The 25,729-nt window shown below is 33.6% G+C and overlaps 1 protein-coding gene across 3 annotated transcripts in view; it reads right to left on the reverse strand.

Moving 5' to 3' along the window:
• ROCK1 (Rho associated coiled-coil containing protein kinase 1) overlaps positions 1-25,729 on the reverse strand; it is a 131,623-nt gene that overhangs the window by 80,006 nt on the left and 25,888 nt on the right. For all 3 annotated transcript variants that reach the window (XM_087818990.1, XM_087818991.1, XM_016211505.2), the window contains 4 exons: positions 5,301-5,401; positions 4,629-4,766; positions 1,556-1,731; positions 649-733 (listed from right to left, as the gene is read on the reverse strand). In XM_087818990.1, the coding sequence (XP_087675116.1) occupies positions 649-733; positions 1,556-1,731; positions 4,629-4,766; positions 5,301-5,401 (500 nt within the window). The remainder of the gene's footprint in view (positions 1-648; positions 734-1,555; positions 1,732-4,628; positions 4,767-5,300; positions 5,402-25,729) is intronic.

Genomic DNA, 25,729 nt, shown 5'->3' on the forward strand with positions numbered 1-25,729 from the left:
TTAGCTGGTATTAATGCAACAAGAGTTATAATTACATGTTCACACAAAAGTTCTCATGTAGTGTTGCCTTCTAACCAATAATTTTCCTTTTAAAATAATAAATATAACTTCCTGGATATTGTTCGGTGATCAGTTTCAAAGAATATAAAATGTTTCAACTGAAAATAAAGCAGCATAATCGCTACTTCAACTACATATGTTATTTATTACATAAATAGTGAGAGTGGGTATCTTTTAAGATTGACTCCCAAAATGTTCATAAAAGGCTAAGAAAAATACTAAAAGGCAAAGTAAAACACTAAAAATACACAAATTATTGAAATCTAATATTTATGAAACTCTAATTTTAACACTGGCATTAGTATTTAGGGACTATTTCCATTTCTAGTTATCAGTAGTATATTACAGAGTTATTATAAAGGATTTAGTAAATCTGGCAATCTAAACTTACCCTAAATAGAGAGGAAAAAAATAAATCCCTTACAATTTATTAATACAACATTGAAATTATAGCATCTATTTCAACAAGTGAGAGAGGTCACATCAATTCTATATAAGTCCAGTTATGGTTAGTAAATTCTTATAGCATTTTCTAAAAAGCATCTGTCTTGAATTAGCAAAAACTAAATTAAAATCTAATTATTTAACCTTATTCATCTTCATACAAGTACCAAAATCGGCTAACTTCAAATGTCCAGATTTATCCAGCAGCATGTTATCAGGCTTCACATCTCTGAGGGGGAGAAAAAAAAGAGCATTTCTGAAAAAGATCAGACACTGATAAAAACTATATGAGGCAATTATTTTAGGCTATTTATCCTCACTCAATGTAGATAAGGCACTTTTGACCTGTATGTGCTTTCTATCCACATGCAGAAATTGAACTTGAGCAGGGAAACCTCTGTATATGTTAATGCCTCAGAAGAAGACATATAACAGTTCCCTTCCGTTTAAGTAGAGTCCAATTCTTCCGGAGGGGTGGGAGTGGGGGTAGGGATAAAATCATTTGAGAGAGAATAACCACAAAAAAATGAAACACTCAGACATAAAAAGTAATTGAAACACACGTTTCAACATAAGTATATAAATCATTCCAGGACAGGGTCTAAGTCACTTTCATCTTTGTATCCTTGGAACTCAGCATAGCAACTGCACTGTGAATTCAAATGGTATTTGCAGAACAAATAAAATTATTATTCTAACAAATAAATATGACATATTCACTAATTAAAAGCAAATTAATTTGTATATTAAAAAATGAAAATTATTTAACACTCTGGCACATACCTCAGAAAACTAGCTTACATTTTTACTGTTCAGAATACCAAATAAAAGCTATATAATCAGATTAAAGGGTAGTGAAAAATACATTTATATCAACATTAAGCTGAAATGTTAAAACTACAATTTCAAAGTTTTAAGTTCTGAAATACCACTCATGTTATACAGAAGGAGAAGAGGTGGATTTAGAGTGGGAAATACTAATCAAATAAAATTTAAGTATTTTCAGCTTCTCTTCAACAAATGAGAAAATTTAAAGTATTTTTATCTTTACCTATGAATAAAACCCATGGAATGGATCGCATCTAATGCAAGGACAACTTCTGCAGTATAGAATCGTGCCCATTTTTCAGGCACATCATAGTTGCTCATTAAGTTTACAAGATCTCCACCAGGCATGTATTCCATCACCATGTAGAGATAACGGTCATCTTGGAATGCATAAAAAAGCTATAGAAATACAAAAAGAATTCATTAAAATCAAGCAAAATTGTTTCATTTAAAATTGGCGAAAATATTAATAAGAGTTAATTAAAATAGTCAAATGGCAGTGGTTGTAGCAATCTTTAAAAATAGAAACAAATGCAAACACCACAAAGACCCTTGCATATGCAAAGGAACTATTAACAGTGATTATTTCTGAGTATTTAGATGGAGACTTTTTCTCTACATACTTTTTTATTTTAACTTTTTTATTTATTTATTTTAGAGAGAGAGAAGGGGGGAGAAAGAGAAACATCAATTTGTTGTTTCACTCATTCATGCACTCACTGGTTGATTCTTTTATGTGCCCTGACAGGGGATCGAACTTGCAACCTTGGCATATTAGGACAACGCTCCAACCAACTGTGCAACCCAGCCAGGGAAATATATAATCCTATACTAACTGAATTTTTTATACTGAGAATTAAAAATTATAATAGCTCTGCCCTGGAAGGTTTGACTCAGTGGTTAGAGCATCGGCCTGTGAATCGAAGGGTCTTGGGTTCGATTATAGGGCACGTACCTCGGTTGTGGTTTCAATCCCCAACTCTGGTAGGGGTGCATGGGGGAGGCAACTAATCGATGTTTCTCTCTCTCTCTCTCCCTCTCTCTCCTCCCCTCCCTTCCACTCTCTCTAAAAAGTCAATGGAAAAATATACTCGAGTGAGGATTAAAAATAAATAAATAATAACAGTTTCATACAAGTCTCTTAAATATTTTGGTTCTAATTTAACTTATGTTTTAGTGGGGTTTACTGTTTAATTTATATCAATATCACAATTCTCAAGAAGTTTGGTAAACTGGGCTATAGTCTCAGCTGTCCCTTAGCTGTGTGACTTGGCAATTTACTTAAACTCCCTGAGTCTCTGTCACTATAATCCTTTCTAGAAGAATTAAGACTATCTTGTTTGACTTTTATACCTGCTTGCTGCTCAGCATCTGGATGTCTGGCGATCAGTGAATGCTTAATAAATGTATAATGAATAAAGCATAAATTAATCTATAAATTGGGGGTATACCTAATAGGGATTAGCTGTCAGGTTTAAAAAATTAGCTAATATAAAAAGCATTCAATACAACAGATGCTCAATAAATGACGGCAGTCAGCAAGAGGAGGAGCAGTAACAACTAACAAAGAAACAGGAAGAGGGCAGCAGCTAAACTCAAAGCAGAAAGAGTAAATTCCATTGATATGAAATTGGAAAGAATAGCTGGCATAAATGTATATGTGACCAGGGTTGAAGTTTAAAAAAGAGCAAATTTACAATAGAACATTTTAAGTAAACATAAGATTAGAATCCCACTAAGATGAATAAAATAAGCCCTAGAGAAAAATATACCTAATTTACCTAGACATTTCTGTGTTTCATTTTTCAAGTGTTTAATGACTTTAGTTACAGATTCAGTTATTTTAATTAAAAAACATATTTTGGGGAAAGATAAGAAACTAGCATCTCCTGGCTATCTCAGATATATAATTGTGCACTATAATTAAAGAAACATTGTTGATACTGGTGGCACTTTATTTACAAACAGTGTATCAAGAAAAACAAAGCTTCAAGCACATAAATTGTAGGCTTAACCCTAAAAGTAATAATTATGTCACATGTCTTAACTCTCCAAAGAACACTAGACATTTTCTGCATCAGTGGTTCCCAACCCAAGGAGACAATCAATAATGTCTGAACACATTTTTGGTTGTTAAAACTGGTGTATGGGAGTGGGGAGGACTGCTACTGGCATTACCTGGGTAGAAGCCAGGAATGGTAAAAATCTTATAATGCACAGGAAAGCCCCCAACAACAAAATATTATAATGTTATATAATAACATTATGTTATATAATGTTATATAATACTGAGCCCAGGAAACCATGCTCAGTATAAAAACAGAGGAGACAGTCAAGTATAAAAACAGTCAAGTATAAAAGTCTCATTATGTAAATTTTAAACATTTTTCATATCCTTTTTATCCCAATTATAAGGATGCTTAAGTTAGGATATGCTTCATTATATACTGTAAATAAATAAATAATACATAAATCCCAAAATACATGGTAGGAATAAGAAATGGTCTAGCCCAATAGTCTTTCTTTTTTTAACCAGAAGACTTTACTTCCCCCATATGAAATCTTACATTAGGATCCCAAGATATAAGATAGATAAAAAAACATGGAGCTGCTCTAGTTGAAGCAGAAACAGAAAACCCAGAATTATAACCAACCCCAAATTTCTGCTTCTTCTTATGACTTCACCTGAAGTATCTCCACCATTTAAAATAACGAATCTAAGCCAACTTTCACATTTTTAAGCAGAGATGTAAATAACCTGACCACAGCTGTACAGATGGGCCTACGGCAGTAAAGACTAGGAGCTACAACACTGATACTTCCTTCCATGGAAAAGCCTAAAGCTAATTCAATATTATTTGGAGGCCTAGCTTAACTCACTTTCCCCCTCATTTTTTCCATTCCTTCCTCTCCACAAAATGAGAGAGACAACTAGATGAAGAGACAGTTAAATAAATAAAATATCATTATTTGGGGGAAAGAACTTAAATTTCAATATTATAACATAAGTATCTACTTAAAGTATAATAATGTATGACTTCCCCCAAATCAAAGCAGATTAAATTTTCTAATATTTAAATTCTACAGAAACATAGTTATTTTGCTTTAGCCTTACTTTCCTCATGGAGATGATTCAATAAAACTAAATTTTATTATATTAAAGATAACGGTGTATTAGACAATTCTGTAATTGCCAATAAATTCTCTATTACTGTTCTGGGAAAGAAACTAAGCTTCTCAGATATGTTTAGTTAACAAACTAGTATAACAAAAATGAAACAGTAGTAATATCATACCTGAACAACCCAAGGGCTGTTAGCAAAAGCCATGATGTCCCTTTCTTCCCAGAAAAAAGCAGAATCAGATCTCTTAATCATTTCAAATTTGCTGAGAAGCTTCATAGCATATACCTTCCTGGTGGATTTATGCCTTACCTTTAAAATTGAAAATAGAAAATAATAAACTTTTGCATTAACATTTAAACTTAAAGCTCAATGCTTCCTAGAACAATTTGTTAAATGATTTTAACAACTTATTAAATAATTTAACATTACTGTTCTAAGCTATTTTTTCTTCCCTTCTGCTGAATTATCCCAATTAGATTATAACAAAGCTTTAACTACCAGAAGCAAGTAATGTTAGGGAAAAAATCTTTATTTTCACTATTATAGTACATTCTCCCCCCTCCATCCTGCTATATGTATATGATGCTTCCTATTTATAAAACTTACTACTTTAAAGATTTCTCTTCTAATGCTTGAAAACTTTTTTCTACCCATGAACACGTGGGGAAAATATTTCACACTACTGAATTTGACCTAGGCTTTCATATCCTTAAGCAATAATATCTAGAGCAATTTAAAGAGATAATTTTATAAAAGTAGTATTTCCTAAATAACATGTTAAAAATACAAAAGGATTTTTTAATTTTAAAAAGTTAGTTTCTTAATAGTATTAAAATAACCTACCAATTGAACTTCTCCAAATGCACCTCTGCCAATCACCTTCACTACTTCATAATCTTCGGCTTTCATTCGTAAATCTCTAATTTTATTTATTGTGTCTTTATCTGTATGAAAAGAATAGTTCATCATTTTAAATCACTGAAGCATTTAACTAACTGCATATTTTACATTCAGGTTTTGAGAAACACAATAAAAAAACAAAGAAATTCACTGAGGATTACTTTATAATATATAGTAAAATGTAGTTATAAAATAGAAAAATGTTTAATATACTAAGAAATGTTTTAAATAAATTCTGAAATGACTTCAATTTATTGAAGTTTTCATTAAAATCGGACTTATTAGAAAACAAATATACTATAAACACACACAAGGATAATTATTTAATTAGTTATTGGTATTTTTAAGTACACATCAAATTTGAATTGAAGGACCATGCGTAGATATTTTTAAATTAATGAAATAAAATTTTCTCTTTATCAAGTCAGTTTTGATCCTTTAAAAAAGATATAACTAACTTAAGATATCAAAGGCAAATATGCTAAACAATCACATACTTGTATGATTACATTTCTCTATTTGAACTTAAGACTTTAATTTAAAACAGTGGGAATCACTACAATTATTTATATAAACCTGTCATGCTACAAACTACAATAATTTACAAATCCCCACTGGATAGATATTCTAATTCCTAATTTGGTCATAGATTAAAATAGGGCTATTTTAATCCACATGGGTCAACACTGGCATGAGATTACATGGAAAAGCTTCACATTTCAGAGTTGTACAAAATACAGAACAGCTATTAAACTTAAGTTCTAGTTCCTAATAAAAGCTGCAAATAATACTCTTTCTTTTTAAATGTGCATTTCAACCCAAGTGTTTGTATTCATTATGACCAATAAACACATGCAGCAGAGGGCACATTTTCACACAGAGATACTGTAAGTACGTTTAATTTTAGGTTACATATTTACTGCAAGATGCACCAGAAAGATATAGACGATAATTAATTAATTTACTACACAAATATTTGTGGTCTACTATACAGGCTCTACAGTAATCACTGCAGATATATAAAGATAATTTTAAAACACAGTTCTTACTCTTAACATACAATAAAAACAAAAAACAAAACACCCCAAAAGATAAAGGAGGTAAGCACAGTTTGTTGAATACTAAAGACACCTAACCCAAGCCTGCCTGGAAGGCAGGTAGCTAAAAAAGGGTTTCTGGAAATGACGACATCTGAAATGAGTCTAAAATGAAGAGTAGCAGTTAGCCAGGTCGAGGAGAAGAAAAGCTAAAATACTACAGTCAGATGGGTAATACAAGCAAGGCACAGAGGAACTGTATACAAGAAGTTCTGCGTTCCTAGAGTATCAAGTGTGTGGTAAGGATTAGCAGGAAAGGTTGGAGAGACTCAAACTGGTTAAGGAGCTAGAACTTTACCTGTAGGCCAGTAGTTATAAAATTATTATTTAGCCATCAAAAATATTTTTCACAATAAAATTTAAAGCATTTCAATATGTAAAACAGACGAAAGAAAGGCCTGGCCCTAGCCTGTTTGGCTCAGTGATTAGAGCGTCGGCCGTGGATTGAAGCGTCCCGGGTTTGATTCTAACTAAGGGCACATACCTCAGTAGAGGCAACCAACTGACATGTCTCTCTCACACAGATATTTCTCTCCCCCTTCTCCTTCCCTTCCCCTCTCACTGAAAAGCAATGGAAAAAATATCCTCGGGTGAGGATAAAAATTTTAAAAAAAAAGGCCTGAACTAGAATAATGTATTATATAATAGCCTCTGGGGTGGAGAAAGGATCCCTGGCTCTGGTTATATGAGGGTTAGAGCCATAAATAGACTATAAAGTCTGTAGTTTGATCTCAGAAAACATATCTGCTGCAAATTTGTGTGGGAATGGAGATCTTGCTTCCTGTTTTAATTTCTGACAAGCACCGGAAATGTATAAAGCAGCCTGAACTACTTGTGATTCAAATAGTGTTAGCTGTCAAAATGACTTTTATTATATTTAAGTGTTGCATAAAAGTGTTATTTTGCTTTTTAATTTTAGGATGAATTCCATGAGAAACATTATCAAGTCTGGAGCAAAAACTTATTTCCAAAGTCAATCAGTGTCAATGAAAATTCAATGACAGCTGAGAGTTCTTCTCATTCAGAAAAACCTTCATCTTCATTCTTGTCTTAGTCAGCTCATACTTCCAGACAAAATACCATACACAGACTGGGAAGTTTAAACGACAGACATTAATTTTCTCTTAGTTCCAGAGGCTGGAAGTCCAAGATCCAGGGCCAACCTTTTTGGTTTCTGATGAGGCCTCTCTAGGTTTGTTGGGCAGCTGGAGTTTTTCTGTTTACTCACATACTTGTTCCTTGTGTGTGCACACAGGTTAAGGACACTAATCCTATCTTATCAGAGCCCTACCCTTATGACCTCATTTAACTTTAATTTCCTCCTTATTGGCCCTATCTCCAAATACAGTCACTTTGGGGTTAGGAACTTCAACATATGAATTGGGAAGAGGGGGTGCAATTTAGTCCACAGCAGTCCTTAATTTAAAAAAGAAAATCACAATAAAAATTACCACTATTAAGCCATCACACTGCTGTATGCTAAGATAATTGGGATGTTCAGCTTCAAATTCTGACAAAATTTTACAGAACCAATGATGGTTAAGTCATGAAAGTAAATGATATTTACGGCTGACACTGACAATAGCACATGATAGACTAAAATATTTTCCATAAAGTTCCTGTTGATGTATAATACATTAAAGAGCTACAGGCTTTAAACACCTTGTTTTCACAAGCTTTGTTAGTTTGCCCAACTAAGCCTTTTTCTGCACCACACATAATTTTAAATAGCATTACTTGTAACACACCTTAGCACACTGCACTTCAAGTTGTACTCAGTGCTTTCTCAACTTTAAAAATATTCTTGCCTGTACTTGTTCCATGCAGACTATATATTGAGGATAATTCTTTACTCACTTCAAACTCGGTATTGACTTCTCAAATAAACAACAGTCAAGAAAAATCAATCAAAATTGTTTGTCTTGTTTTTTAATTGACTCTTGATGCTGCTCCCAATGACCTCAATTCTTTGAGCAACTGTTCTTGCTAAAAAATAGCCTTAAGCAAGTTTCTCTCTCTTCACACATTTGTTTTGTTCTGCAAACACTCAACCTCGGTGAATGACTTTCTCTGCTTGGCTAACTAATAAGACACCTGTAAACCTATGTAAGGTTGCAGCCTGATGTTACTTCTTAATTTTTGTGAAGAAAATCTGCTGTGATGAGATATTGCATTTTAAATTTTCTATTTTTTCTGACTGTTGCTTTCCTGGAGTTGGGGATATTATGATGAATGCTTACTCTGGTAATATCAATGTACAGTATATTGTATTTTTCCCCTCTTGCTTTTCAGAGAGAGTGGAAAGGGGGAGGGGGGAGGGAAACATCGATGTGAGAGACACATCAATTGGTTACCTCCCGCACGTGCCCTGACCAGGGCTGGGGATTGAGCCTGCAACCGAGTTGCATGCCCTTGGCTGGAATCGAACCCAGGACCCTTCATTCCACAGGCTGATCCTCTAACCACTGAGCCAAAATGGCTAGGGCTAGTATACTGTATTCTTGTAATACAGTTATAGTGTCACTGCATAATAAACACAATGTTTTGCCATCCAACTTGATAAAATAATCCACACTCCACTGTGCCTCAAAGTGATAGCATTCAAAGTTCACTTTTCTTTTTTAGATTTGACACAATGGGTATGCATGGCAATAAAAAAAATAAAATCTGTGGTATGGTGATACATATGGAACACTGTCAAGTTGTAACTATGCCTCTATAATTTACAGTGTACTGAGTAGCAGTGTGAAGCTATGACAATGCCACATATGATTTCTGTCACAATTACTCAACTCAGCCTATTTATAGCACAAAAACAATCTTAGCCAAAACATAAAAGAATGAGCATGTCCCAATAAAATTTTATTTATAAACACTGAAATAAAAATTTCATATAATTTCCAAGCTTATTCTTCTTTTGACTTTTTAATCAACCATTTAAAAAATATAAAAATCATTCTTAACACATGAACCATACAAAAACAGGTGGTAGGCCACATTTGGCCTGTTGGCTATAGTTTGCCAATCCCTGCTTCAATGGAAACCCAGCTCCCTTCTGAGGGCACCATTTTCCCTCACATATGCCTTATACCACTGGCCCTGAAAGTAGGGTAGGTGAACTCCACTGCCATCTCTATACTCCCAGCTGAAATCTGCCAGCTTTGATTTTCATTTTATTAGGTTATATCTCCCACTACCTCTCATTGTTGCTCTCATCTACTGACCCTTAGGTCATCACATCTCATTGCTAGATAATCTTAAATTCTGGTTTACTGATCTCTTCAATATTCTCCTGTTTTTAATTCTTAAAGATTTTAATATAACAATAGGTTATATTTCTAATAACCTGGCTTCTTAATGCCTTTAACATCTCTCTTCAATGATCTTGTCATCTATATTGCCTCAGCCATTCCATTTCCATGGTCACATACTGGACATTGTTATTATCAGTAATTATAATCCTCCCATAATTTCAGTTTCAAATCTTATACTCTCTAAGCACTCCCTTAGCTTTCCTGCTTACTCCCTCCAATAACTCAACTCTAACAATCCCCAATCCCATCAAGACCTTCAACTACTGATCCTATCCCATTTTTACTTAACTTCATCACACTCACAACTTGTCTTTCTTACCTACCCAGCTTATATTTCATGTTCAATCCTATAACCAATTGCTTGCATACACCTTCAATGCCTTGGCTCTTAAACTATACTTAGTTTGGCAAAACCATAATCTTAGTTAAATCCTACTTTCCAACTAACTCTATATTAGCACCCATGCAGTTGAATATATCTGGATAAATACATAAAATCATATTGACTGATCCCACTTTAAAGTCATAATCACAAAGCTGGCCTTTAATTCTGCTTGGTAATCATGTATTTCCATAATCTATACACTCTCCCACTCTGCTAGAGACCATATTTCCCATTTTCTTCTTTCTTCTCAAATTTCTCACAGCTCTTTCACTGATCCTCATTCATAGCTAATGACCCTGTTGGCTACTACCCTGAAACAAATGAAACAGAAGAAAACTGGCACAGAATTACTATCATATTGGTCTGTGGGCTGTACTTTGCCAACCTCTGCTTTAATGGAAATCCAGCTCACCATGGAATACTAGTGATACTACCATATCCTTCCTTCCTTCCTTCCTTCCTTCCTTCCTTCCTTCCTTCCTTCCTTCCTTCCTTCCTTCCTTCCTTCCTTCCTCCCTCCCTCCCTCCCTCCCTCCCTCCTTCCTCCCTTCCCTCCGTCCCTCCCTTCCCTTCCTTTCTTATTTTTTAAATTTTAAATATATCTTTATTGATTTCAGAGAGAGGAAGGGAGAGGGAGAGAGAAATAGAAACATCAATAATGAGAGAGTCATTGATCGGCTGCAGCCTGCAACCCGGGTATGTGCCCTGACCAGGAATCGAACCCCGATCGCCTGGATCCTAGGTCAACGCTCAAATGCTGAGCCACACCCAGCTGGGCTCATATCATTTTTTCAACCAGCAGCATGCACACTCATGTATTTGGTTGCTTCACCTTTTACTATAGAATACTGATATCTTACATCAATCCCTCCACCACTGATGTCATCATTTTCCACTAGTTCAAGAACGTTGCTCCAGCAATTCTCCTCTTTCTTCTGCATCATGAAGTTTTCTCCTTCCTAATGGATCTTATATTGTTTTCATTCCCATCTTAAACAAACATCTTGATCCCATTTCTCTCACCAACTACTGCCCCATTAACTCCACTACATCAAATTCCTCAAAAGTTGTGTATACTTTTTGTTTCTAAATCTTTCCTATATTTGCTCTTAAATTCACTCTGGGTGGGCAATAGCCATTACCTTTCAATCAAAATTGCTTGTCAAAGTCACAAATGACTACCATGTTGCTAAATCCAATGACCAATTCTCAGTCCTCATCTTGATATATCAGCAGCTTTTGACACCGTTTGATCACTCTTTCCTGGACTTTCTTTACTTTACTTCCTGGATACCACATTCTTCTAACAATACTAAGAGTACTTTTTCCAACCTCAATGGTTACATCTCAGTTATCTTTGCTGGTTCCTTCTTTTCTCCCAAATTTCATAACACTGAAGCATCTCAAAGCTCAGTCTTCCCTAGTATTTTCTTCTGTCTACACTCATTTCCTTCATGGCTTTTAAAAACCTCTACATGTCGCCCAGCCGGGTGTGGCTCAGCGGTTGAGTGTCAACCTAGGATCCAGGAGATGGTGATTAGATTCCCAGTCAGGACACATGCCCAGGCTGTGGGCTCAATCCCCACTCGGGGGCTTGCAGGAGGCAGTCGATCAATGAGGACTCTCTCATCATTGATGTTTCTCTCTCTCTCCTTGTCCTTCCTCTCTCTGAAATCAATAAAGATATATTTAAAAAAACAAAAACAAAAAAATCTCTACGTGTCAACAACTCCCAAATACTTATCTCTAGTCCAGACCTCTCTCTTAAACTTCAGATTTATATATTCAATTGCTTACAAAATATATCTACTCGGGTAGCAAACATCTCAAATTTAACAAAGAGATGTTTTCACCCAAAACCTCTATTCATGATCTCCACATTTCAGCTGATGGGTCAATTTTGCTTGAGGCAAAAACCCAGGAGGCATTCTTGACTCCTTTTTTTCCTTTATAGTCCCCATCCTATCTTCCAGTAAAACATGCAGACTCTACCTTTGAAATATATCTGGAACCTGATCACTTCTCACCCTCTCCACTACAATGCTGGACCAAGCCACCATTATCTCCTCCTTGGATTATTGCAATGGCTTCTTAACTGATTTCCCTGTGTCTATTCTTGCCTCTCCACAGTCTATTCTTAACATAGGGTGATATTCTTAAAACACAAGTCAGATCATGTCACTCCTCTGCTCAAAACTCTCTAATGTCTTTCCATCTCATCTACAGCAAAAGTCAAAGACCTTACAATGGCCTACAAGACTCTACATGACCTAGCCTCCCTATTTCCTTACTTCTCTGACATTATTCTATAATTCTCTCCCTTCTTAATCCTCTCCAGCTACAATGGCTTCCTTGCTTGCTCCTCAAACATGCCAGGCACACTCCTCTCTTAAGACCTTTGCACTGGTTATTCCCCTACATGCCATTCTTTCTTTTCAAACATCTGTATGGCTAACTCTCTCAAATATTTCAATTCTTTTCTCAAATGTTACCTTTTAATGAGCCCTACCCTAGTCACCCTATCTAAAAGTGAAAAATTCTGAGAACTTCCAATCTTTCTTAAGCATTCTAATTTTTTCCCATAATAAATTTCAACCTCTTTACTTACAGAATTTGTTTCATGCAAAATAAAACTTGCAATATTATAAATTTGGTAAGCCCTCATTTAATTCTCAAACCAATAAACAGGACTGTGGTGAACATCAGACTCTCTTACCAATTTCTGACTGTCAACTATATTGAGCCAAGCAGAAAGCTAGGATTCAGAGTACTAAGATATTACTACACAGTATGCAAGAAACGAAATGGGCAAACTGAGTCATAAATAGACACCATAAGTCTTTGCAGGCCACTAACAAGCTAATTGGTTTCTAAACAATCACAAGTGGCAAAAGAGGCAGTGCAAAAATTTGAGAATTTAGTTTCAGGGTTACTAAAAATTCATAAGGATTTTAAACACATACAGACTCTTCAATCTAACTTTCTAGAAAGCAAATGGATAGTTATTAAGAGTCTTTTTAAAAAAATCATACTTTATACTCAGTAAATTCTACAAATTCTGGAAATTTGTCCTAAAGAAATTAGATATGATGTGGAACCAAGGCTTCTACAATAAAATGTTTTTTAAAATGTAAAGATTAAAAAATTTCATATATATATAATGTAATATTAGGCAACATTTAAAATTTTGAAAAATTACACAGAATGATATTCAACAGATAACGTTGAGCAAAGCAGCAGAATAAACTGCTTTGTAGTTTATGAACTCCATTTAAAAAAAATAAAAATATATCAGTATATAGACAGAAAAAAGGCCAGAAAGAATGTATCAAAATAATACCTGCAGTCATCTCCGACTGAGATAGGATTAGATTATTTTATTCCTCACACTTTTTATATATTTCAAGTTTCTATAATGACTCTGCTGCTTTCTAATAAGGAAAAAGACATATTTTGCCTGGCCTAGTATTTTAAATTATAAAATGCACCATCATTTTAGGTACCACTATAGATTGCAAGACACGTCCAAACTGTTAAAAAAGGTTTTTTAAAATGTCAGGGTAGCCCAGCCGGCATGGCTCAGTGGTTGAGCACTGACCTATGATCCAAGAGATCACAGTTCGATTTCCAGTCAGGGCACATGCCTGGGTTTTGGGCTCAATCCCCAGCAGGGGGTCTGTAGGAGGCAGCCGATCAATGACTGTCTCATCATTGATGTTTTTCTCTCTCTCTCTCTCTCTCTCTCTCTCCCCCCCCCTCCTTTGTCTGTAAAATCAATAAAAATATTTTTTTTAAATGTTGGGGTAGATAAAATATGGTAATAAAAGCTATGCACAATACACTGCTTGACCAAAATACTACTACTGTTTGCCTAAAGAAACCCAGTATGCCTAGCATACTTTTAGAGTAGTCAAACCAACGCATACAAGCTCTAAAATTACCTAATATTTATCTGGAAAATTTAAAATGTGATATTTAATTCCACAAAAATCTAACTTTTAATGCAAAAAAAATATTTTATGCTCAAATCTTCAAATAAAATTCAAGCTCCAGGAATATGTATCATGTTTTTCCAGTGTACAATGTATACACACACACACACACACACACACACACACAGTTTGAGAAATAAAACAACAAAATCCACTCTTCAACATAGCAAAAAAGGCTTTCAGATCTTGTTACTGTCTGACTCAGTCTTTTATTTCTAGATACTCTCCCCAATGCTCTAGCAATGCCCAGTTATTGGCAATTGCCCATACAGCCATACTGCTTCACCTCTCTATGCCTTTGCAGATGTTGATCACCACCCTAAAATGACTTGCCCCACTTTATTTGACCAAGTTATTATCAAATAAGATCTAATCCTGTATCTCCTCCTCAGCCATACCTAATCTCCTCAAGCAGATGGGATGACTCTCTTCTCAAGGACACCCCTATTTTCCTAGATTTCATCTTTCAATCTGGACTGAAGTTCTTTATATATCTCTCCTATTGGACTGTAGTTCCCATTTCCTTAATGATAAAAACCATACTTCATTCATGGATATGTCCCTGATGTATGTATGAGTTCAATAATATTAAAAATATTTAATGATTTTTTTTTTCAAGTGGAAACTATCAATAGCTCTTATCTATTCAGGAACAATAGAGAAGCCACATACATTTACTCCAAAATAATAAAAGTATATATTTAAAAATCAATCTTGGGTTTCTCAAAATGTTAAACATAGCATTATCATTTACATATTATAAAATGTTAAATATACCATTATCAAGTATCATATCATACCTAGAAATGGAATGAAATAAAAAATATGTCCACACAAAACCTCATACACAGATGTCCATAGCAGTATTATTCATAAAAGCCAAAAAAATAGAAACAATACAAAAGTTTATCAACCGATGAATGGTAGACAAAATGTTGGTATACCCATACAACAGGATATTATTTGACAATTTAAAAGAATGAAATACACACTACAACATAGATGACCTTGAACACATCATGCTAAAGACTAAAAGCCACTCACAAGAGACCACATATTTAATTAATCCACCTATAGGAAATGTCGACATTGGCAAATCAATACAGACAAAAGAGATTAGTCCCCAGGGCTGGGGAGCTTGGGGAGAAATGGGGAGTGACTGCTAATGGGTATGGGGTTTATGAGGTGATGAAATGTTCTAAAAGTGATTGTGGTAATGGTTGCACAACTCTGAACACACAAAAAACAATGAATTGTATACTTTAAATGGGTGAATTTTATAGTATATAAATTATATCTCAATAAAGCTGTTTTAAAAAAATCTATCTTGGGCCCTGACCGGTGTGGTTAAGTGGTTAGAGCATCGCCCGTACACTGAAGGGTTGCAGGTTCGACCCCTGGTCCCACTTGGGGCACGTGCAGGAGGCTACCAGTCGAAGTGTCTCTCTCACCTCCTTCCTCTCTCTCTCACGTCCTCTCAAAAAAAAAAAAAGAAAAAAAAAAATCAATGGAAAAAATATCCTTAGATGAGGATTAACAAAAAAAGAAAAAAAATCTATCTTGGGTTTGGCAATGATTTTTATATACGACACCAAAAACACAATTCTTAACAGAAGTAATTGATAAATTAGAGACTTCATCAAAATCAAAAACTTTTGCTCCATGACAGAACATATGTAGCCTTTTGAATCTAGAAGTTGAAATTATTAATATCCATTCCCTTGAGTGTGGGCTGGACTAGGAACCGAATTCCAATAGGGAATGGAAAGGAAAATAGTAAAAAAAAAAAAGAAGAGAGAGAAGCCTGGCAGAAGGTACCTTAAACTAAGTAATAAAGGTTAACATTGATAAATCATGATAATATCACATATCCCAGACATACCCCAGATATAACGTGATGAGAAGTGCACTTCATCTCTGTGGTGCTCATTCATCCCCCAAACCCGTAACCCCATTCTAATTACTAAAAAACATCAGACAAACCCAAACTAAGGGATGTTCTATAAAATACCTGATCAGTAATCTTCAAAACTACCAAGGTCACAAAAAACAGGAAAGATGGAGAAACTCTCATAGACTGAAAGAGACTAAGGAGAAATGGCAACTAGATTGGATCTGATTAGTGGAGAAACTGATATCTGAGTAAAGTATGTAGTTAGTTACTAATAATATATCAATTTTAATTTCTTAGTATTGTCAATGTGTCGTGGTTACATGAGATGGTAACGTTAGGGAAAGATGGGTGAACGGCATACAGGAATCTCTTTACTATATTTGTAACTATTTGGTAAGTTTATTACAAAATAATTTATGTAAAATGTTTTTCAAATTATGGTACATTCATTCAATGGGATATATGAATTCACTGTTTAAATGTGTTATCTCTACATACTTATTGACAAAAGATATTTTGTGAATTGCTTTTCACTAAACACACTGGATAGGTGACTGAATTCTACTGATTAATACTTGGGTTGTCCTAACGTTTTGCTCTAACAATATGTATTTGCTATGATGAACATTCCTGTACATTTGCAGAGCTGTCTGTGCAGGATACATTTCTTTAAGTAAAAGTATTAGCTTATGCTTATGAACATTATTAGTTTTGAAATATACTGTCCAACAGCTCTACAAAATGACTGTACCAATCTGCACTCTTAATACTCACCAATCCTGGATATTACTCTTATGTTTCAGATTCAGATTGAGGTGGAGGTAGGGGTAGAATCTTTTTCTTATTTTAACCCATATTTCTTGAAATATTAATGCATTTGTTCAACTGTCAACTGCTCATTGATCATTTTTATTTTTTCTCCTTTACACTATATATTCAGTTACTGTGTCCATTTTTAAATTGTGCTTTTATTGATTGGAAGAATCTCTTCATATATTAGTAATATAATTCTGTTATGCTGTAATTTTTATTTGTTGATGTTCTTTATTTTTCTTTATATAGTTTTGATATGCCAAAATCTATCAATGTTTCCTTTAGTTCCTAGCCCTGGTATTCTGCTTTTAAAAAAGGGCATTCCTGGCCCTGGCTAGGTAGCTCAGTTAGTTAGAGCATCGTCTGAATACACAAGGGTTGTGGGTTCGATCTCCCATCAGGGCATATATAAGAATCAACTAATGAATGTATAAATAAGTAGAACAACAAATCAATAGTTCTCTCCCTCTCTCTAAAAATCAATTTTAAAAAAATACAGGCATTTCCTACTTGAACACTACAAATATAATCACTACAATTTCATTTAGTACTTTAAGTCTTTACATAAACATTTGTTTATGTTATGGAGAATTTCATTTTCTCCTCAGATGGATATCCAATTGTCTCAATACAAATTACTGAATACCTTTTCCCCCAATCACCTAAGTGCCATATTAAGCTTATGCCAAATTTTCATACAATAAGAAGTATGCTTCTAGACTGTCTATGATGACCTATTGATCTTATGTCCTTCAACAAAATACTACTTTTCTTATACTTCAGTATCTAGTTTGAAGAAATAATCCCAAAATATTACAACTACAATCCTGCCCCAAAATGGAAATACATTCGCAACTAAAAGCTAAAGTTACCAGACTATGCAAGTCATTTACAGACTAAATAAACAACAACAACAAAAATCAAACATGCCAAAACCCTACTACATTTCAATGCTTTCTGGCTGGATGTATTCCACATTAATGCAGATTCTTATATGTACCTTAATGCTTAGTTGTGAAGAAGAAAGTTTTAATGACACTACCAAAAAGTATTTTTACATTTTTTAATCCGTTGAGAAGCTTCAAAATGGAAATGTATACTAATCACAATATATGATCAATATAATCTATATTCTTTTCCACTCAAGAAATTTATCTTTTTTAAATATAGAAGTACACGTTATATATAAAAGATAGTATATAAATTTTGCTGTTTTTAGAATTGTTTCTTAAAAATACTCAAAAAGCGTAAACTTCTAACTACATCTAAATTTATATTCAAAGTACACAAAAACCCTCTTTAACTTTACTACAAATAATATAGTACTCATCTTCTAAGGTAAAATGAGTGCTCTGTCTCAAGGTTTCTGTCACCTCCCAAATGCAAATCAATTCAGCTTTTTTTATCACAAACCCAGAATTGCAATTACTCTCATCACTTTCTCAACAATTAAGTTACTGGCAAAGCAAATAAAGATTTCATCAATTGTTCTATATGCTTTCATAAGTAGATAGAAAGCTATATATATATTACACTACCATAAAATATCATTTCTGAGTTTATTTTTCTAATCCAAACAAACGCTCTCTGCCATATTTTTACTCCCAGGTTCATGGGTTTTCTTCATACAATGCTCTTCTTTCCTCCAGTTTCTTCTTTATAGTGTGGTAAAATTAGTTTAATAAATACTTATTTGTTTAAATACTACTAATAAATACTAATATGTTTCAACTTATTTTTTTAATAAAGACTTTTCTACTAACATATTATAATTAAAGTCTCAGTGACACATTCATAATGGTTTATAGACATACACAGTCATACCACTGTTCCCAAAGTCTCCTTCCATCCACCTCCCAATGCCCCCTACCCAATACATTTCTTCAAACATGTGAGTAACCAATACAGCTTTTATTTTATCTGGATATATCTCTAACCCTACCTAAAATTATTAAAATATTCATCAGTTATGTGAGGCAGATAAGTATTTTCTTTGTAGTCCTCATTATTTAGGTTATCATACACCAGAGTCCAGAACAGTAAATCTTTATAATTAACTAAGTATTCAGTCAAATGGTACAGATTCTCTTTTCCCTTTCAGTTTCCACACATTCTTCAACCCAAAGAGATGAAAACTAACAGGTTGTAATATAGTTAGTCCTGAAGTTTAAAATATTTCAAGCTGCTATACTTTAAAGTTGCTATACTTTAGTGAGACTTAGTACATCCTAAAGAGAAAAATTTTATCCCATATTCCAGGTGTATTCTTAGATCACCACATCAGATATCTGTCAGCAAAAAGCAATTAGAAACAAAACACTTAACTTTAGTAAAATAATTTTGAAGTACTCACTAATAAAAGCTATAAATATCAATAGAAATTAATTTCAGCTATATGTAAAATACTGCCCTAGGAAAACCTATTACTCTGTGTGAAATATTACATGAATACAACTTCAGGAGCTGAAGGAGAATTTTTTGTCATATAAGTGGAATGATACAGTATGAATCCTCTTGTGCCTGTCTTTTTTCACTTTTCACATGTTTTTGAGATTTATCAATGTTACTGTACATATCAGTAACTCACTCCTTTTCACTGTTTAAGTATTCCATTATGTGGATGTACCACAATTTGTTTATCCATTTACCAGCCAATGGGCATTTGGGTTGCTTCCAGTTTACAGCAATTATAAATACAACAAACCACCTTAAACATTCTTATACAGGTCTTTGTGTGGACACATACTTTAATTTTTCTTTTCTTTTTTGTTGTTGTTAATCCTCACCTGAGGGTATTTTTTGCATTGCTTTTTCAGAGAGAGTGGAAGGGAGGGGGGAGGGGGAGAGAGCGCAAGAAACATCAATGTGAGAGAGATACACTGACTGGTTGCCTCCTACAGGGGCCCCAACCAGGGCCGGGGAGCAAACCAAAACCCAGGTACATGCCCTTGACGAGAATCAAACCTGAGATTCTTTGGTGCTCAGGCTGACGCTCCAACCACTGAGCCAAACCGGCCGGGGCTACTTTCATTTTTCTTGGATAAATACCTAGGAGTGTGATTTCTGGGTCATATGGTAAATGCATGTATAACATAAGAAAAGTGCCAACCTGAAATGTGTCAAATTCAGATGCTCCACATTTTCATATATATATATAGGTACTCGATTTTGTCAGTTTTAAAATTTTTAGTTATTTTAAGAGATGTGTACTGGTATCTCATTGTCCCATAAATGGCAACTTCCTAATGACTAATCATGTTAAACAGCTTTATTTTATTTATTTGTAGAGAGAGAAAAGAAAAGAAAAGAAAAGAAAAGAAAAGAAAAGAAAAGAAAAGAAAAGAAAAGAAAGAAAAGAAAAGAAAAGAAAAGAAAAGAAAAGAAAAGAAAAGAAAAGAAAAGAAAAGAAAAGAAAAGAAAAGAAAAGACAAGACAAGACAAGACAAGAAAAGACAAGAAAAGAAAGGAAAAAAAAGGAAAAAAAAGAAAAAGAAAAAGAAAAAAAAGAAAAAGAAATAAAGAAAGAAACACTGATGAGAGAGAGACACATCGATCTGCTGCCTCCCGCTGGAGATAGAACTGAAACCCAGGCACGTGTGTGGACTGGAACCCTCTACCTTTTGGTGCAAGGACAAAGCTCCAACCAACTAAGCCACACCTCAGAGCTTAAACAGCTTTTCATGTGCACATAGGCCACTTGTGTGTCTTCTTTGGAGAAATGTCTATTCAAATCCTTTGCCCATTTTAAACTGGGTTGCTTTTTTACATTCTAGATAGCAATCCTTTATCAGTTATATGATTTGCTATATTTTCTCACATTTTGTGGGTTGTCTTTTTACTTGATAGTGTTTTCAGAAGCACAAAAGTTTTTAATCTCCATGTACTCAATTTATTTTCCTTTTGTTGGTTGTACTTTAGGTGTTATATCTAAGAAACAACTGCCTAACAAAGGTCATGAAGATTTATGCCTATATTTTCTTCTTAGAGTTTTAAAGTTTTAGTTTTTACATTCTGAATTAATTTTGTGTATGATGTAAGGTAGGAGTCCAACTTCATTTTTCTGCTTTGGATATCCATTTGTTGAAAATACTATTCATTTCCCTTTCACATGTTTTGCAACTATTTTCTCCCAGTCTGGGGCTCACCTTTTAATTTTCTTAGTAGTGTCTCCTAAAAAGAAAAGGTTTTGAATTTTGATGAAGCCTAATCTATGTTTAAAAAACAACAACCTATGTGCATGTACGCACAACCCAAGGACATGGACAACGGTGGGGACAGGGACTGGGGAGGGGGAAGGAACGGGGTGGAACGGGTCATTGGGGAGAAAAAGGGACATCTGTATTATTTTAAACAATAATAAAATTTAAAAAACAAAAACAAAAAAACAACCACCACCACCGTGGTTTGTATTATTTGTGTTCCATCTAAGAAATGCTTGCCTAACCAAAGTCACAAATATTTCATATGTTTTCTTCTGAAAATATTATAGTTTTAGCTCTTACATTTAGGTCTATGATACATTTTGAGTTAAATTTTATATATGGTGTAAAGTTAGGCTGAATATTAAATTATCTTCTCTTTGTTGAAAATCAATTGACTGTATATGTATGAATCTATTTCTGGACTCTGTTCTATTTATCTATGTGTTTATTCTTTAAATAATATTAATTATACTGTCTTGATATTGAAATCCAGTAATGTTAGTCTTCCAACTATGCTCTTACTATTCAAACCTGTTTGGCTATCCCACCCTTCAACTTTCCGTATGAATTTTAGAATTGCTGGTCACTTTACAGAAAAAGGTGCTACTTAAGGTTATGAGAATACATGGGCTCCATAGATCAATTAATTTGGGGGCACTTAACATTTTAATATTGAATTTTCCAATCCAGAACATTGAATATCTATTCTTTTTTTTTTAATCCTCATCAGAGGATATTTTTTCCATTGATTTTTTAAGAGAGAGTGAAGGGGAGGGTTGAGGAGGGGAGAGAGAGATACATCAATGTGAGACACATCAACTGGTTGCTTCCAGCCCACACTCCAACCAGGGCCAGGGGTGGAGCCTGCAACCAAGGTATGGGCCCTTGACTGGGAATGGAACTCTTTGGCCTGCAGGCTGATGCTCTAACCGCTGAGCCAAACTGGCCAGGACTGAATATCTATTCTTTATTATTACTTTTTTCTTTTAATTTCTCTAAGTAATATTATGTAGTTTTCAGGACACGAGTCTTACACATATTTTGTCAAATTTATGACATTTTCATGTTTTTCTTCTATTGCAAATAGTGCTATATTTGTTATGATATCTATTTCAAATTGCTTGTTGCTAATATATAGAAATAGAATTGCTTTTTGTATTTTATCTTCTAACCTGCAATTGTGTTCAACTTAGTTCTTAAAGCTTTTTTGTAGAATCTTGAGGATTTTTTACTCAGAAAAGCATATTGTCTGAATAAATAAAATTTTACTTCTTCTGTTTTAATCTATATAATTTTCTTTCTTTTTTTATCTAATTGCACTAAAACTCCTAGGACAATGTTGAATGAAAGTGGTGAGAAAAGACTGAATTTTTCCAATCTTAAAGAAAAAGCATTTAATCATACACAAATACAATGTGAACGATACATTTTTTTATAGATTCTCTTTATCAAAGTAAAGGAGTTTTCCTTCAAGTCCTAGGTGGCAGAGAGATATTTTTAAATCAAGAATAAATACTGGTCAGGCCAGACTGGCTCAGCGGTTGAGCATCGACCTATGATCCAGGAGACTGAGGTTCAATTCCCAGTCAGGGGGCGTGCAGGAGGCAGCCTATCAATGACTCTCATCACTGACATTTCTGTCTCTCTCCTTTCCTCTCTCTGAAATCAATAAAGGTATATTAAAAAATAAATAAAAAGAATAAATACTGAATTTTATTAAATGCGTTTTCTATATCTACTGAGATGGTATTATGGATTTTATTTTATAGCATGTTAATATGGTAATTGATTTTTGAACCTTAAACTAACTTTGCAATCCTGGTATAAACCCTCCTTAGTAACAACTGTTACTTGACGCTAGATATGATTTACTAAAATTTTGTTTTATTAGTCTCTGTACTTTTCTGCAATTTAAAAACTAGACTATCAGAAAGGGAAACTAAGAAAACAATCCCATTTACAATTGCATAAAAAATACCTAGGAATAAATTAAACCAATGAGGTAAAAGTCCTGTACTCAGGATATTAGAACACAGTAAAGAAAGAACCTGAAGAAGATACAAATAAGTGGAAGCATATACGTGCTCATGGGTAAGAAGAATTAACATCATTAAAATGTCCATACTACCCAAAGCAATCTATAGATTCAATATAATTTCTATCATAATAAGTGGTGTTTTTCATAAAACTAGAACAAATAACCCCAAAATTTATATGGAACCACAAAAGACCCCAATTAGCCACAGCAATCTTGAGAAAGAACAACAACGTTGGAGGTATCACAATACTTGAATCAAACTATACTACAAGGCTATAGTAATCGAAACAGCATAGTGCTGGCATAAAAACAGACACAGATTAATGGAACAGAATAGAGAGCCCAGAAATAAACCCATGCCCATATGACCAATTAATATTTCAGACAGGAGGCAAGAACATACGATGGGGTAAAGAAAGTCTATTCAATAAATGGTGTTGGGAAAACAGAACAGATACATACCAAAAAAATTAAACTAGACAACTTTCTTACACCATATACAAGAATAAACTCAAAATGGATTAAAGATGCAAATGTAAGACTTGAAACCACAACACTCCTAAAAGAAAATATAGGCAGTAAAATCCTGAGACATTTCTCATAGCTATATTTTTTCTGATATATCTCCTTGGGCAAGGGAAACAAACAAACAAACAAAAATTAAACAAATGGGACTACATCAAACTAAAAAGTTTTTGCACAGCAAAGGAAACCATCAACAAAACAAAAAGGCAACCTACTGAATGGGGGAAAATATCTGCCAATGATACATCTCATTGGGCATTAATATCCAAAATTTATAATGAACTCAGACAACTCAACACTAAAAAAACAATCCAATTAAAAAATGGGCAGAGAACCTGAACAGATACTTCTCCAAAGAGGACATAAAGATGGCCAACAGACTTATGAAAAGATCCTCAATGTCACTAATCGTCTGAGAAATGCAGATTAAAACCACAATGAGATATCATCTCACATCTGTCAGAATGGCTATCAACAATACAAATCTACAAACAACAAGTGTTGACAAGGATGTGAAGAAAAGAAAACCCTCCTGCACTGTTGGTGGGAATGCAGTCACTATGTAAAACAGTATGGAGAGTCCTCAAAAAATTAAAAATGAAACTGCCATATAACCCAGAGAGTCCACTTCTGGGTATATATCCGGAAAAAAAAAAAAAACACTAATTGAAAAGAATATATGCACCCTTATGTTCATTGCAGCTTTATTTACAATAGCCAAGATATATCAAGTGCTCATCAATAGATGACTGGATAAAGAAGATGTGATACACATATACAGTGGAATGTTACTCACACATAAAAAAGAATGAAATCTTACCATTTGCAACAACATGGATGGACCTAGAGGACATTATACTAAGTGAAATAAGTCAGAGAAACACAAATACCATATGATTTCATGTATATATGGAAACTAAAGAACAAAATAAATGAATAAACAAAACTAAACAGATTCACAGACACAGAGAACAGACTGATGGTTATCAGAGGGGACTGGATGAAAAAGGTTAAGATTAAGAAGTACAAATATGTAGTTACAAAATAGTCATGGGGATGTAAAGTACAGCCTACGGAATACAGTCAATAATATTGTAATAACTATGTATGGTGCCAGGTGGGTGGTACTGGAAATATCAGTGTAATACTTTGGAAAGTATCTGATTATCTAACCACTATGCTTGTGTACCTGAAACTAATATAAAATAATATTCAATGTAAATTGTAATTTAAAAAATAAAATTTAATTATTTAATTAATAATTAAATTTTAAAAATTAATTATTTTGTTTAAAGAACAAAAAAAATAAAAGCAAAAGCCAGGCTATAAAATACACTGGTTTATCTGTTTATGTTAGCTTTATGTTTTCATTTTGTTTTACTTAATTCTTTTGTGATTACTGATGTTTCTACTTATAAAATGTAATATAAAGGCATACTTAATATTATGAATGAATGCTGCATAGCAAAAGGAGTAACAGATTAAGAAAATATGTGTTCCAATTCCTAATACTCTTAACTCTACAAAGTTACACATTCCCCTTTGTATTAATGAGCATTTATCCTTTGCCTCCCGTCAAATAAGAAATGGTCATGTTTCTCCACCTTTTTAGTTATTTTGCTATATACTGTTAAGTAGGAAGGTAACCAAATGTAAACAATAATAAAAATTTCCTGCAATTTCAGTTAAGATGTGAGAAATCTAAAAAACATTCATATTTTAAAAGTCCCCATTCAGACTCTGGCACCATATTCCAAAATGAAATTAAGGTTGAATAAATATTTTTATAAAAAAAAAAAAACACAAAACAGAAAACTAAACCATAAAATTGATAAGTAAAATTCTGAGGCAAGATTTCCAAGTGTACAAATAATAAAAGAAACTACAACAAAGTAAAACCGTTTGACTACTTAGAAAAACAAATGTTTTCTAACCAAACATATGTAACCAAAATTGAAAGATAACACTAAAACCAACCCAGCCTAAATGTATCAATATGTATGGTTTAGGTAAAAGAAATAAAGATAAGGAGTAGGGAAAATTTTATGATCTAAATCTTACCATCAAGTTTTTGAAACAATTTTAATAAGTTTTTAATCAAAATTTTAAATG

The sequence above is a fragment of the Miniopterus natalensis genome, chromosome 7, assembly GCF_054644295.1.
Source record: "Miniopterus natalensis isolate mMinNat1 chromosome 7, mMinNat1.hap1, whole genome shotgun sequence".
In the NCBI taxonomy this organism is placed as follows: domain Eukaryota; kingdom Metazoa; phylum Chordata; class Mammalia; order Chiroptera; family Miniopteridae; genus Miniopterus; species Miniopterus natalensis.